Below are 16,552 nucleotides of genomic sequence, written 5' to 3'. Positions count from 1 at the left end.
TAATCATAATAGAATTTCAAATGAGCGCTAAGGTAGTACACAACACAATGATAGTAACACAGATATAAGACAAAAAGCTTCTTAAAAGTCTAATTTACTACAACCCCCTCTTTCCCATTACACACATCATATTTGTAAGATATTGTTGATTTAGATGAAGGTGAAGAACACAACACAGAACTCTTCTCACACATTTCCTGCCCTGTGTTGTGCTGTCCACTACATTTCCATCTAAAATCTTATCACATCCATCCATCATGCCCTCTAGCAGGTTTACAGACCTACTGCTTTGAGCCATTCTTCTTATTTCTGTCAACATTTTAGGTGTAAACCCAACTGGTATGGAGGGGAGGGATGGTGATGCAGCTCTACAGCTGCTACTCAGACAGGCAAGCCAGTGTGTACCCATGCCCCATTTTACAAAAGCTATGTTATGTGGTGCTGATTTTGTGATGCACTATAAAGAGTTAAGGAAAAGCACATATAATCTGAAGTCCTCATCATAACTTGATAGGACTTGAGTATGAGAGAACTCTAAACGCATGACCCATTTTACATATTGAAAGCATCACTCCACTGACAATAGTTGGAGCAGTCGCTCCTCTCCACTTATACAAATCTAAATTATCGGTCTCAAGTTGAATGTCTCACAGATGAGCAATACACTCATTCCCACCTATGAAAAAAACTCACTACAAAGGCTGAGTTTCCTGGGTATAGCCTCTTTTTCTGTCCAGAGATGTCACTTAGGCAGATTTTTGAGGTATTTCAATATATGACGTATTCGCAAGAAATACTTGCAGCTCGGTCCACCTCAGCCTGTTACTGCAACGCAGCACATACACACTGAAGAGCACGCATTGCACAGCTTGCCTCCCTTACAAGCAGGAGCAAAGGTGAAACGTGGAGCACTGCTGAGGCAGGAGGCACCTGCACTGCTTGCTTTCAGTACCAGGCGCGAATGCAAGTGGACAAGAATTTTCCAGCCAAACGCATCTTAGCTTCTTTTAATAAAACCAAATAAAGACCTTGAAATCGGCCTCCCCCATAAATATCCAAACCACGAGCTGCACAGATGGGCCCAACTCATTGCCCTCCATTGCTCTGCTGGTCATTCAGGGGTGAGGTGCTGAGAGACCGTTGATAAGACATAAAACACAAAAGGAAAAACCTGATTTCTAACTCCACTGAGGAGAGACACAGGCAAGGGGGGCAAAAAACGGCCAACTGCCACCTGAGCTACCCCCCCCCCCCCCCGCTGGAGGGGCTAACGGCCCTTCGCGGCGTGCTAGCCCTCCGCACCGCGTCTCCTCAGCCGCCGGGGGGCCGGGGCCGCCCGAGCAAGCCCGTACGGCGGAGGGGGCTCCGCGTCGCCTAGGTGCCAAGCGGGCGGGGCGAGCAACCCTTGCTGTCTTGAGTGGCTCATTTAACTGCCAATCAGAGGCGCCCTCCCGCCCGCTGAGGCTGCCCGAGCTAACCCGCGCCGCCTGCGAATGCCGTCGCAGCCGCACTGGTGAGCGGTGGGAGGGGCAAGGCCCCGGTCCCTCGGGCTTCGATTGGTCGAATCGGCTGTCAACTCGCTCGGGCGAGGCTCTGCCTCTTTACCTCTCCACTCCGATTGTGCGGGGGAGGGGGAAAAGCTGCAGAGATCTCCCGCCAGCTGATTGGCCAAGTTGAAACGCTACTCAAGCCAAGGCTCCGCCTCCGGCGGGACAGCGTCTCAGCTGACCGGTCAGTCCCGTGACAGGGTGGGGTGGGCTTAACAGGCGAATGGTCAGTTCTATCAGTCATTCACACAGAGTCCCGCCCACCCGCCCTTGGCCTCGTCTGCTGATTGGCTGCGGGGGCTGTCTGTCAGCGCTCACCAGTGGGCAGGGTGCTTGGAGGGCGCTGGGTGGGTGGTTCTCTGTGCGTCCGTGCGGCCCGGCGTCGCCTCGGCGGGGTCTGGCAGGGCGGCGGCCGGCACCGCGGGTGACATGTGGCGGCGCGGCGCGGCTCCCTGGGCCCTGGAGGTGGCGGTGTTGGTGACATCGGCCTGTCTCGCCGGTGAGCGGTCGGGGCCGAGCTAGAGCGGGCAGGAGGGCGCGGGCCGGGCCGGGCCGAGCGGGCGGGACAGGCCGCGTTAGCTGTTGAGGAAGACCGTTGAGGAGGGCCGTTGAGGGGGGAGCGGCGCAGGGCGCGCCGGCGAGCCCGGCCGCAACGGTAGAAGGGGGGGGAGGGGAGAAGGGAGCGCGCGAGCCGAGGGGGCGGGCGCGCGAGCGAGGCCGGCGGGGGGTGGGGGAAGGGCGCGGGGCGGGGGGAGCCGGGGGCAGCGGAGCGGGGCCGGGGGCGGCCGGCGCCGGCGGCCCACTGGCGCGGCGGGCACTGCGGCGCCTCGGCGCAGGATGCACCCTCAAAGGACGGGTCCCGCCCTGCTCTACCCTGTCTGCCGCAGATAACCCTCGGGGCTTCTGCTGCCCGCGGGCAGCGCTCTTCGAGGGCGTGGGGGTTGCACTAGGTTCAGAGCGGCGGGGGGAGGCTGCCCTCTGAGCAGCGGCTGTCCTCTCCCTGCCCCCCTTCTCGGCACCCACTCGGGTTCCTCTGGAGGCTGAAGTACCTCCTCTACCAAAGGGGAGTGTGGAGGGTTTATAAAGTTGTAAATCGTTTTGTTACCTAGTACGGATTTCGTGTTTTGCCAAGCTGCGTTTGCGGTATTTGGAGGCTTTCTGTTATTCAGTGTGAATCAACTTTATTATTTGAGCTGAAGACTTACCGGGCTTCGTAAATTATTTTCATTCAGTCTATCTTAGTTCTTCAGACCAGACTCACAAAGGCTTGTGAGAGCTAAAATGCTACTGATTTCAGTGAAGTTTGTAGAAGTGTGATTACATTTTTTGTAGGCGGGCAGAAAATGTAGAAAATGTAGCGAGCTGTGTGCTCGATGAATTCATCCATTTCTCTAGACCTCACTTAATATATGGCCCAATGGGATATTGTAGTCGAGCAATTACAGCATGTCCGAGGAAAATGCATGTGCTCCTACGTTCAAATTCAGTTTTGCTCATTGAGATCTTGAGCAGGCCTAGTAAAGAAAATTTGGGTTAAAAAAAAATAATTGCCCTGCTTTGGTAATGTGGATTTGGCTCTCATTTTATACACCCGGCCCAACCTGTCATCAGTAAAGTACTTGGCTGTCTTATAGCCATGTGGAGAATTAAAGCAACATGTCAAGTCAAATAGGCTGAACAAAAATATTTATAACTATTTTGTAAATAGGTCTGGAAACTTTTCTGCCCTTCAGAATAATGGCTACACTTTTAAATTGATATTTATTTATTAGATGGTCTACTGTCAAATTTAAAACAAAAATGAACTTGAATCTGTTCCATATACAGTGGTTGATCTGGCCTGTTGCCTTCTTTTGCCACCCTTTCCCAACCTGCTTCACAGTACTGTGTTCTTTTAGTATGTTTATCATAGCATAACTCAAATTTACTGTCAACATTTGTATGTATGATCATGATCTGGGCTTGGAAACAGAAAGCATTTTCAAGGTGAGTTAGGTTAAACTCGTGCTTAAAAAATTACAGTTGCTCATCATACCTGTGTATTACTACATTATCTTTGTGAACAGCCTTTGTATTTGCAGATACCCTGGAAAACTATTATGTATATCTGCTTGGATTGGTAGCTAAGTTTCAGTAATCTTATGACTAGTCTTTTGGTGGAAACATATGTAGATTCCTCATTGGGGGGCACCTCTGAAATTTTGCATTGTGCATATGACTGCTTATGTACAAATTTACACCAAACATCTATTTAAATTGATTTAGATAGATTGATAAAAGTTTGTTTATGTACACAACTTCAGTTCTTCTTAAGTGACTTTAAAGTGGGTTGGTAAGTTGAAAAAAGATCTAAGAAAGGCTTTTTTCATGGACATCATCTTGTCTTTATTACAGAATAAATTACAGTCCTCATAATATACTTTTAAAATATGTGTTTAGTCAACTTTGCTATTCAAAGTAGTGGGGGAAGGAGTGAAGGGGGATCCTAAATAAGAGAAAATCCAAGATAATAACTATTGTGGATCGAGTTTCACACGGTTGGCTTAGGTCCAGTATGGCATCCAAAGAAAAAACCCTTTGCACAACCTTCTCCGTGAGAAACCAGTGCAGAGCCATTGGAGCAGTTCTGCAGAAGCCAGATTGTTCCTGGCAGCGCTCAGTTTAAACCAGCGGTAACAAACTCAGCTGGTCTGCTGGCTCTGGGTTTGGTGCCTCAGACTGTTGTCTGTGTGAAAACAGGTGTAACGCCAAACAGTCCTGGAAGCAAACAGAGCTGTGTTGGTACATAGCTATGTGTGAGCTAGTGGTTTATTGAAGTCTGCCTGGCTCTATTGATAGCTAACTCTACCATGTCTGAACTGTAGTACAGTCAGTTCACAAATTGTTACTGAATACATAGAAGCGTACTGTGCTGTTGCTTTAATAATTGCCCTGCTTTGGTAATGTGGATTTGTCCATCCTTATTCACTACTATGTAAAAACCTTGTCTTGTATTCCGGTGCATTAAAATGAAAGGTTCTTGTTACTTGTATCTCCTAAATTAAGTGTGAGAGGGAAGAAAAATGACTTAAAAGTCTAATATACTCTGCTTCTGTGTTGTAAGGGAAAGACTGTGTTTAAAAAAGTCTGACAGCTTTTTTGTTTGTTTTTTAGGTGTGTGGGGTGATGAATTTAGTGTCTTACGGTCACCTCAGTCAGTGGTGTTTCGAGACGGAAGTTGGCCAATCCCTGGAGAGCGGATTCCAGATGTAGCTGCATTATCTATGGGCTTTTCCGTTGAAGATGTACGTTTCAGGTCTTGATTTTGAAACAGCTCTAAAACTACAGACCAGCTTACTCAGCATGCAACTCTTCCTGTCATGTGCTGGAATATATTATATATATATACATATATATAAAGTTCCTTTTGTCTTGACACATTTGTGACTTATCAAAGTGTGATTTCCAACCATAGAGCTGTGTTAGTCATATGAGCAGCAAAAGGCTCTCCTAGGAGGTTATTCTGAATCATGAACTGTGGAAGAAAGCAGGCCTGATCGAGTCTTTAAGGGGGATGTTCGTGAGCAGCTCTGAGACCCAAATACGTGCCATATCCTTCCCCATCTGTCGTCATGTAGAACAGTAGAAACCACTGTCGCTTTTTGCCTGTAAACTAATCCATAGCGCTCCTCTCTCTGGTACTCTTAAGAAAATGAGTGTCTTGGCTAGTCAGGGAGTTCTTGTCAGGTCAGCAGTTTGTCTGCTGAGCATAGTTAATAAGAACCAGTAAAACAGATATTTGGGAAGTAATCCAAATGTTTGAAAACCTAATTTGTGTCCCAGATTAGGTTTCTGAACATAGTTTAATAATGTTTAAAGCAGGGCAGACAATTAGGAGCCTATGGACTGATTCCATCTTGCCTACTGATTTTTTTTACTGGGGTTTCACAAGGGATGAGGAGTTGCTATTAAAGCAGCACATGAAAGCTTAATAGCCAAGTACCTTCAACTGTGTCTGTGTGCAGCCAGCTACTTGAAGCTACAAGCTGGGATGTTTTCATAGTGGTGGTAAGGGTAAGAGTTCCCGTGTTCCCGTCTTTTCCATACTGCAGCTGGGCAAAAGGTCTGATAGCTCCTGTTTGAATGCAGGTCTGTTCAGTCTGTGTTCTGGAACTTAAAATATACTCATTATGAATACTACTCCTAAAAATTTGTTACTGGTTTAATGATAGTAAACATAATTAAATGACAGCTAGACATTTCCAGATAAGTTCCAGAACACAGACTGAACAGACCTGCATTCAAACAAGAACTATCAGACCTAGTAACAAATTTTTAAGAGTAGTATTCATAATATTTTAATTGTTTTTTCAAGAAAAAGAAATATGTCAGATGATACTGTGCATTGCATGTAAAGACACCCCATGAAACGGTGGGTTTTGGCGCATTATGAATGCTGATTGTCAGCATGCTGGTCGTTCTGAGGGATAATGGGAACATAGGCATCATGGGGGTGTGTGGGGGGAAGTTGTTTCATTCTGTTCCTTTGCCTAAGTTCAGAATTCATTTGCTGTGATTGGTCCATAGCATCCTTTAGAAATAATGTTGTCATTATTTCAAATCTGAGAAGGTGGGGGGAAATGGAAGCTCTTTAAATTGTTCTGTTGGGTTAAGCCCTGAAACCAAAGGCTGGTATCAGTGTTGTCACTAACATAGAGATCATCATATAGGCAGCTTCCTGCACTGGTATGGAGGACACTGCAGGACCAAAGCAAACATTTTGCAGCTTACATTAAGACTGTATTCTAGGAAAAGAAACTGACAGTGCAGTAGGTGTAGAAATTTTGAAATACTCACTGCATTGAATTGGGAATTCTCAAAAACGGTCCTTCAGTGTTCGTCCCTTGTAAAGGGATGATAATACTGAATTTTCTTCTGTCCCTATTGATTAAATCAAAGTTTTTCTTTTGTTTCTTTGGTGTGATACATATCATAACAGATGTTTAAAATCCAAATAACTTAGTTTCATAAAGTTTAAATGTGCAATTTTCTCTTACATGAGTGGGGAAATCTCTGTTTGAACTCATGACAAATAGATGAATTGGCATTTTGTGCCTAAATAAGCCAGCCTGCTAGCCTTCACTGTTTTCTTGCTGGTATGTAATTATAATAAGCTACTAAGACATCTTCGTATGTTTCTATATTAATTCATAAATGTTAGATTAGTAGGATGTTGGTATAACTGACCCTTTTTTCAGGTCCCCCCCCCCAAAAAAACCCCGTCAAGATACTAATGTTTTACTATACATGGGCATGTTTTTATGGTGCTTGGTGAAGGTTTGTTGTTTTTAATTCAAGCTTCCCTTGTTAGCTACGTACTAAAATAATTCCACTCCAGTTGTGGAAAATATCTCTTGATATATACAATATGTGTAATGCTGTTATAGTGCAGACTTAGCTATAAAATTAGTGATAGCTTTTAAACTAACAATTTTGTTATGGATAACTTGAGACAGCATTATTCAAGATAAAAGCGTTTTAAGCATTCTGGTGACACTTATTTCCCCATGAAGTTTCCAGTAGGCTGCTCTGTAAAGAGGTGGGAGAAGTTTTCTCTCTTTCTTTCTTCCTGTGAAATACCAGTTTTTTACTGTTTTGTAATAGGACCTTTCTTGGCCTGGACTTGCAGTCGGTGATTTGTTTCACAGACCACGAGCTACTGTGCTGGTGACAGTGAAAGGAGTAGACAAGCTGACATTGCCTGTGAAAGGAGTTTCTTATCCTATTGAGAATGTGAGTAGCTGCATGTTTGGAACTGTCAAACTTCTGTGACTCTTGTCTTCTAATTAGAAGTACGTGAATTTCCACTATAGTTCTTAAAGTTCACTTAGTCCACTGGACGTTCATATAACCCTATGCACTTCTAGATCAGACTACATCAATAAATAATCCAGTCAGACTCCTGTATAAGATGAGAGGCCTTTGAAGAACACCCAGGTTCTCCTGCATTAAGTTCAGCAACTTCAGACCATGTTCTCCTCAAAAGGCATCTAGTTTTAGTATATGTTTGCACCAAGATAATTGAGAGTCTGCCTCTTGCATGTTAGCTTGTTGATTCATAATTAGGATTGCTTCAGCTGAGTATGTGATAGCATCTTGTGTGCTGTTGATGTTTTGATACACTTCTCCTCTAAGCAATCTTTGAGGTTTTTCTCAAGGACTTTACTGTGAAATACGTACTTTGAGACAAAATGTGATTATGCTATATCTCTTCCCAAAAGAAGGGACCCCCCCCCTCTCTAAAATGTTACATTTACCTGTCATGGATATGCAGACTTCGCTGAGGCTTTTTTCCTCTCATTTGAGATACAATTTTGTCCATGTACATCTTAGCAGGAACACTTAACAGGAACACAGTAATTGTACAAAATGGTGGTAATTAGTTTCTGCTTGTTTTTGCTTTGCTAATACATTGTGTGCATGAGTCTGTTTTGCTGCAATATTGCACCAGTAGTTCATATCAAAATGCTGTTTGTCCACCGTAACACATTCCCTATCCTTTTCAAAGGAAAATCCTTTTCAAATAAGTTAGTTTTCAGTTTGTTTCCCCGTTCTTTAGTTACAACCTCTGTTCTTTATTTCTAGTTGGTTAATCTTGCCTCTGACTGGGTCAGAAAACTTCATTGGCATCTAGTTTACCACAGTTTGGATCTGTGTAGCTGCTGTGCTCTTATTACTAAAATGACAAATAATATTCTTACTTTATTCAAACTTTGGAATTATCCATGACAATGTCCAGTAGTGTTTCATATAATATTGATACCCTGCTATGCACTGTAAGATGAGGGGAGGATTTCCCTATGAAATCTCTTTGACAGCTGTCAGACAATTCTAAATCTATTTTCAAGTGTCAGCTTTTAATCAGGCTGTTATGTGGCTTTAAATCAAATGGGTCAAATGAGCCGGACACAAATTTTCTTTCACATTGGTTTTCTGGTACAGCGTGCTAGTTCAGGCTCAGTTATGTGAAATGGTTTCTGGACCAAAACTGATTAGGATAGTCTGGACCTGACCCTGTAGGCGTACCTAACTTGTGGAAATTTTAAATATAATTAAAAAGTCTACAGTCTTACTCACATATGTAACTTTATTAAAGTTCTGAAGTGTACTTTGTACCTATTTTCCTTATTTCTCATTAATAGGAATTGACATTCCTAAGCTTTAATTGTTCATAAATTACCTCATGAATATTTTGTCTGTAGCTATCAAGTAAGCTACCTCAGGTGACTTTGTTTGCTCTCTTTGTATACTGGGAAAGCAGTAGTTCCTAAGTGGTCCCTCGGTGCTCAAGAGTAATTTCAAATGATTATCAGTAAGCTTATGTTCAGGAATCACCAGGCACAAATTATCCTAGCCTAATATTAGTAATATCTATTGGAAAAAAGATGATACTCTTTGGCTAGTGAATGGGAAGGGAATATGTCGTTCTGCTGCTTTTTTTTAGATAAAAATACATGCCTAGAAAAAATAACAATTTTATTAGCTTGCCAGTGATGACTCCATATCATTGCTATAATCTTTTTTTTCTTCTTTGGTGTTTCAGCAGTTGATCTTTCTATTGATATATTTTCTTTTATCAGTTTTCTTTGCCTCATAACTGTTAATATACAGTAACATCAGTTTTCTTCTATCTTGCATTGCATTTTATTTGTTGGTCTTTCTTCGCTGGTAAATGAGGCTATAGTTTTAGCTCAAGTAAGCCTCTTAATTACAGAATCATGGCCTCTGGGGGTTCTTAAAAACCCTAATACTCTGTTTATTGTGTATACAAATAAATAATCTGTTGATAAATATACAGTTGATGTTTTGTTTTGCTCATTGTCCCCTATTATTTGTTATTACTGCTTTGAAAGTGTACATGCTCTTTGTTGAAACAACTCTTTGTTGTCCTGTTTTTCCAAACTTCTGTGGTTAAGCAAATTCTCTTGTATCATTAGGCACTGTTTTACTCAAAAATCTAACTAGATTTTATCATTAGGCACTATTTTACCCCAAAATCTTAACTAGATTTTGTGTTTCAGGCTGTTCCGTTCAGTCTTGACAGTGTTGCAAATGCTATTCATTCTCTGTTCTCTGAGGAAACTCCTGTAGTCTTGCAGCTGGCCCCCAGTGAGGAAGTGAGTATTGCTTCATCTCTGATTTCAGATGCTCTAAATAGTAAACCAATTCCCACTTGTGTGGCTGGAGCAAAACCAACTGGTTATGTGAAATATTTTGCATTGAAGGGAGATTGCAAGTGTGACTAATCATTAATGTGTGATTGGAAAAACTAAAACCAAACTTGTGATCTAATAAAACAGTGACTGTTCCTGCAGAGAGTGTACATGGTGGGCAAGGCAAACTCTGTATTTGAAGATCTTTCTGTCACACTGCGCCAACTGCGAAACCGCTTATTCCAGGATAACTCCATTCTCAGCTCTCTTCCTCTAAACTCCCTCAGCAGGAACAATGAGGTAAAGAAAAAAACAGTAATCAATGGATACATTTTTTTTGGGGGGGGTATGCGTATATTAGCTTATGCTTTTCTTTCTTTGTTCCCCTTTTTTTTTGTTTGCTTTGCTTTGCCCAGGAGAGTTCCCCCTTTTCTAACCAAATTCTAAGTTTTATGTTCCTCTATAAATAACTTTATTAAAAGAATAATTGCTTTCTAGCATTATCTGATCCTGTAATAGATGTAACCTGTTATAAAATACTGAAACTTAAAACAAAGCCAGGCTTCCCTTACTTTAGTTTCATGAAAGGAAATACCTGTCTTGTCTTTGTGCTTCTTTCCCCAGGTTGACTTGCTTTTTTTGTCCGAACTACAAGTCCTACATGATATTGCAAGTCTGGTAAGTAAAGTTTTTTGAAACACTTGTTTCATCTTACACTTCAAATTTACACTTACACTTACAATTTTCATCTTACATTTGAGACATCTAATTTAAAGTTAGAAAAGCTATAACTAAGATACTTGGCAGGCACAGAAATATATTCAATTGTATCATCAGTTGGTTGTATCTGTGTAAATAATGCATTTTTATGGGTTTTGAATCAGCTTAAATTCAAATTTAAACACCTCTAGTTTCTTTTGTATTAGACCTGATGAGAATGGGGAATTCTGAACTGCTGTTTCTCCATACCCAAAGACACAGAAAATCCTCAGTGAGGAATTTTCTGAGGCTTTCCTTCTTTTCTTAATTAAGAAGTATAACGGTAGTTAAGAACATGTTCTTAGTCCTGTCTACTGTTTTACTTTAAAAAGTCACTATAACATTTAGCTGAGAAGGTTGGAATGGCTTTTTTAGTGTAAATAGTGGTGGTAGTAAAAATATTCCAACAGACAAGGTGAGCTTTTAATTCTGAGTTTTTAACCCAAAAGCTTCTTACAGTCTTTGTACTAACATGCTCCCACCTTGTTACTGTTTCTGCAGTTTTGTCCTTTTTGCACCCCTCAGCTACTTAAAATGAAATAAATGGTCACGAAGAGCTCAGAAGTTGATATTAGGGGAAGGGCTGGTGGGGAGAAATGGGACTTCTGAGAAAATGAGGTAGCATGACTTGTTTTTGTCTTACAGACTAGAAATGCTATAGTTAAACTAGACAGGAAGATGGGAGCAGGTTAAATTAGCTTGCACAGAGCAGGTTAAATTAGCTTGCACAAGGGAATACAGTCTGTGAACACATTTAATGTCAGTTCCTTGATTTCACAGCTGTAGAAGTGAAAGTATATCACTACTTTAAGATATGTTAGAACATGTTGCTTGGATTTCATGATGGATTTCATATGGGATGATCTCCTAAGTAAACCACTCTGTATGTGGGCAACAGCAAGCTAAAGTTGCAACCTACTTGGTTTTGCAAGGGCCAGCTTTAGTGGAGGGAATAGTCGTATCTGAGTATTGTAGAGTTATGTATTTTTCCCTCTACATTTTATTTTTATGTCAATTATAGAAATAGGAGTATGATGCAAATAAACGTAAAATTTATTTTTAGTAAAGCTCTGTTGCACGTAGCATCTATTCCAAATACAAGATTGTGTACATGATGATCACTTCTTATTCTACAGGAGAAAAGAAAAAAAAAAGCTACTTGTGGACATCTTCCTAGTTAAGTTGGCAAGAAATTCTACTTTCTAGTCGACATGGAATATGACTGTGGAAAGTGTTGCCAGATTAGTTCTAGCAAACTGCTTTTGCCAAATGTGTATTTAAAGTAACTTATGTATGAATTAATTCCTTTCTGTCCTCAATGGCATGCCAAAGTTGTCTCGACACAAGCACTTGGCCAAAGATCACTCACCAGACCTGTATTCTCTGGAACTGGCTGGCTTGGAAGAGATTGGAAAACGGTATGGGGAAGACTCTCAGCAATTCAAGGATGCTTCTCAAATTCTTGCAGATGCTTTGCAAAAGGTATGATTTCTACCTAATTGTGTGTTAACTACAGGGGAGTAAGTGCCAGGTTTATTGATTGTTTTCTGCTATGAACTGTCACCTCATTAGCGATGGCCTGACCAATCAGGGTTTGGGGGGATGTTTTGGTACTGCAGCTGTTCAAAGTGACAAATTTTGTAACATTAGATTTTGTAAATGAAGAGTGTTGACATGATTCTACAATACATTAGATGTTTTGTTTAAAGGAGTAGGAATATATTAAAACCATACATAAATATGAGCTGGTATGTCTGTTTTACCTAATCAAATATCTTGCATTTTAAACTACCAGTATGTTTCACCAAAACTGGCCCTCCAAAAGGGGAAATAAATATCCTTATGTCAGAGTAGAATTGTTAGTCTCTTGCCCCTAAAGTGGTGTAAATCTAAATTTCCAAGCTGCCAAAATGGTTGCTTTTCATCTACCAGTGTGTTCAAGAAAGTATTTCTTTATCTAATCATCAGAAAAGGCGTAAAAATCTTTGTTAAAAGCTGAGACTAGCCAGGTTTGAGAGTTTTAAAAGCATGATGGAAGAACATAAAAGCATGAATTTGCTAAGCCAAGTAACTGTTTTCTGTAAATACTGTTTAGCCTCTCTGCAGTTAAGCAAATTTATAAAAATACCTTTTTGACTACAGTTCCTCTCTAGAATATCAGTCTTTAGCTCAGATTCAAATATTCAGGTTTATAATTTCCCAGTGAAAGGTGGAGAGCCTAAATGTTTTGTTGAAACAGACACATACAGAATTAGTAAACTGTATGGCCATGTGCATTTTGTAAAGGGATGTAAGAACTTGTTCCAGCCTAAAAAGCAGTAATAACCTTCAGTTTGCTAAATAATGGTTGAGAAATTTTAAAGATATCTTGTAAACCAGCGCTTTTAAGTTGACACTTTTACATTGGAATTCTAAAACACTATAAACTTTCAAAACTTGTTTATAAATTTCTTAATCCCAAAGCTGACACATTATGGTTTGGTGTGTCTTGCTGACAAAGTCTTCTCCTCAAAGTCCTGGCTGCTGTGTAGATTTTAAGTTAAATTACTTTTCTTCTTGCAGTTTGCAGATGAGATGTATAATCTCTATAGTGGGAATGCAGTAGTAGAAGTGGTGGCTGTAAAGACATTTAATTCTCCCCTCATGAGGAAGACTCGCTCCATTCTCCAGTCTTCACAGGTAGTAGAGCTGTATATTTCTCTTTTTTTATCTCTTAAAAAATGCATCCAAACTGCATCACATTTTTACTTTAGCGTAACTTTTTTAAAAGTCTAGAATACTGACTTTGGTTTAGGCACGAGTGCAGAGAAATCAACTTACTTGTGTTGATTTTCATTTAATCATAAATTAGGTTGAAAAGGGCCTCTAGGGGTCATCCAATCCCAGCCACTACTCCAGCCAGGGTTAATTTAGAAGTTAGATCAGGCTATGCATGGCCTTCTCATGTCAAGTTTTCAAAATTTTGAATGTTGGAAGTTCCACAGCCTCCGTGAATAACCTGTTCAAAATCCTTGCCACTTTCATTGAGAAAATTTTCCCCCTTATGTTTCATTGGAATTTGTCTTGCTGTTCTGGACAATGGCTGCTTATGCTTTTGCTGTGCTCCTCTGGGAAAAATATGGCTATGTGTTCTCTGTAATAGCCCTTTAGGGAGTTAAGACTGTAATTAGATTTCCTTCCTATCCAAAGTCCTCATGTATCATGTGCTTCAGCCCCTGCTCACCTTAGTGACTCTCAGCTGTCTCTCCCATTTGTCAGTCTTTTGTGTCTAGTTTTGAGCTCCCCAGAACAGCACTGCAAGTCCTGTCTCATGGGTGCTGTGTCAAAATCATTGCTTTCCTCGACCTGCTGCCTACACCCCTGATACAGCCCAGGATGCAGTTGTCCATCATTGCAAGGGCACACTGCTGACTGCTGTTCACCTTGTCCAGCAGGGCCAACCAATCCTTCTCTGTAGATCTGCTGCCAACAGTTAGTCCCCAGCCTGTGCTGTTGTGTGGGGGTATCCTGTCCCAGGTGCAGGACTTTGCATTTGTCTTCATTGAATTTCATGAGGTTCCTGGCAGCCCATTTCTTCAGATTTCATTAATGTCAGTCACATAATCACTTTGTATTTTGTGCCCTAACATCAGAATTGTCTAGACAAAAATGCATATCTCTTATTCGGATTACTCAGATTTTTGATGTAGTCAGAATGTGTTTTGCATGCAGACTAAAGTGAAACACTTTTTTTTCATTACAGAGTGATACAGAAAATCCATTTAACCTTGCCTATCCGTATAACTACGACTATGCTGTAATCTTCAACATTATTCTGTGGATGATGATAGGTCTTGCTTTAGCTGTAATAGTAATCTCCTATAACCTCTGGAATATGGATCCTGGGTATGACAGCATTATTTATAGGATGACAAACCAGAAGATAAGAATGGATTAAACTATGCTGTATTCCAGCACAGGGAAATGAAGAAGAGTAAGGTCTCCTTTAAATTATGTGAAAACAAATATTCTGACATAGTTAAATATGGAATTTTTTCAAAAGTGTATTTATTTTTAGGTGTCCTTTTTTCTTCTTTTTCTTTCTTTCTTTTCCTCTCAAGGCTATTTTAAAGGTCATTTGTAGCACCTGATTGGATTTGCAATTTGAAACCCGCCTGTCTGAAAGGAAAACAAATTAATTGTTATTAAGGTGACATCATTCCATTTCTTTTAATCATGTTATGTGAGTTTCAGAGATGGCCTGTACTGCCTGTGACTGTGTGCAAAACAGATGAACTGAAATTATGGTAGCAAGACATTGCTTGAAAGTTTTACACTGGAGGATTAGAAATTATAGCTAAACTGTTGTGTTGTATATTATGAATCAGTTGTAAATGTTTGATGTAAATATTTATAATGGCTGTATGTACCTTTTGGGAGGATAGTTATTGCTCTTTAGTAAAATACTAAATATAGAAATATTTCTACAAGACTAGCATTCTAGCTGCACAAAGGGCATTTTGACATCATGGTGGTGACTCAAATATGAACTGTAGCCAGAAGGATAATTTGCTTAAAACTGTAATGACTTGGAGATAAATAACACTAGTGTGGCTGGCCTGTATGGTGGAGAGTCTATAAATATTGAAGTAGCACCAGTCTGATTATAGCTTAATGTCATGTATGGTTAAAAGTTCCTACTATGATGCTTCATATTCCTTCCACTTGTGTTGATGTTATTAAAAAAAATCAACAAATCTTTTTGATGGTAAGAATGGACCAACACTTGATTAAATATACCTGGATTATAGTCTTGTTGCAATAACTCAATAAAACAAAGAATAGTGGTTCTTGAATGTATTTATTCTTCTGGTGTCATAGGTGAAGGGCTAGCTCTGTGTAGAATTAGCTCAACTGGATAGAACAGGTGCAGGCAGCCTCCTGTTTCAGACTTGAGCCTGCTGTCAGATACACTTTAGTTTTAAGTGTCTTTTCGAAACCAAATGCTGGAAGGTCACCTTGTAGGGATTAATTTCCTTAAACTAAACTTCTAACAACTTTGTGGCTATAATTAAAATAAGCAGTTAATCTCTAGGTTGAATCTTGTATACAGTTTTCAGAAACTCTCATTTGCTCCTATAAAGTTCTTCTAAACTGCAGTAACAGGAGTGGAAGATCCTGTTTCATCTTGTCATCCTCTAAAATGCTTAACTTTCCCTATTGTTAAGAGAGACTTGTTCTAGTATCAGAAAAGATCTGCTCAGCAAATTAACTTGTCTTGCTTACTGCACTTGTCAGATTTGGAGGGACTGAAATTACATACATGTCTGTCTTGCAGACCTTGGACAACGCTTTGTGTTGAGTTGAGTAACATGCTGCAGTCCTGCCCAAGTGTAGGGAATCTGGTGTAGTATTTTTGCATTAATTTAAAGTTAACCTTTAAAACCAGATGAAGTTTAACTGCATAATTTAAAAACAGCATCAATAGATATAAAGGAAAAGTTCACTGCAAGATTTTCTGGACAATTTTAACTTGATAAGAATGTGTAGCATAATTACTGAACATCCTGTAACATACTTGCATTGTCTTGGTAAGCATCTGAAAGTTGTACAACTTTATTATGAAAATAATTGAAATACTGTCCTACGATCCTATTTAATGGGCAGTGAGCCCTAGTGTTTTAAGTAAACTATAATGTGGTCATCTGTATGTTGTTTTAAATTTATTTGACTCTTGTGAGAGTATTTAATGTGGAAATAGTACCTCAGAGTTTCAGGGGAAAGCATGATCCATGGTAAGAAAAGAGGTTGTGTTGCATCTTTCTAAATAAATTATACTTAAACAAGAAAACACTCTACAAGGCAGTAAGAAGAATGGCCCTTATCAAGTTAGATTGTAGGGAACAGTTTGCAATGAAAAAAATAACAAACACAAAGGTAAAGCAAAAGTAAATGCTCGGGGAAGATTTAGAAGCTTGCTCTGTTTGCATCTATCTTAGAAATAAAGCAGTTGAAATAGACTAAGTATTCTTTATGGTATTCTGCTTGTCCTAAAAAAAACCTGCTGAGATTTAA

At 40.2% G+C, this 16,552-nt stretch overlaps 1 protein-coding gene across 1 annotated transcript; it reads left to right on the top strand.

Annotated features, from left to right (window-relative positions):
* Positions 1-1,880: 1,880 nt before the first annotated feature.
* On the top strand, positions 1,881-16,187 carry ATP6AP2 (ATPase H+ transporting accessory protein 2). Its single transcript, XM_062599752.1, has 9 exons — positions 1,881-2,046; positions 4,701-4,831; positions 7,191-7,319; positions 9,608-9,703; positions 9,902-10,039; positions 10,364-10,417; positions 11,831-11,980; positions 13,061-13,177; positions 14,241-16,187. The coding sequence occupies exons 1-9, from the start codon at positions 1,977-1,979 to the stop codon at positions 14,433-14,435; spliced, it is 1,080 nt and encodes a 359-aa protein (XP_062455736.1). The 5' UTR covers positions 1,881-1,976; the 3' UTR covers positions 14,436-16,187.
* Positions 16,188-16,552: the final 365 nt, after the last annotated feature.

This window comes from Rhea pennata, chromosome 1, assembly GCF_028389875.1.
Source record: "Rhea pennata isolate bPtePen1 chromosome 1, bPtePen1.pri, whole genome shotgun sequence".
Taxonomy (NCBI): domain Eukaryota; kingdom Metazoa; phylum Chordata; class Aves; order Rheiformes; family Rheidae; genus Rhea; species Rhea pennata.
The sequence above is the reverse complement of the archived record's forward strand: the minus strand, read 5'-3'. Positions and strand labels throughout refer to the sequence as shown.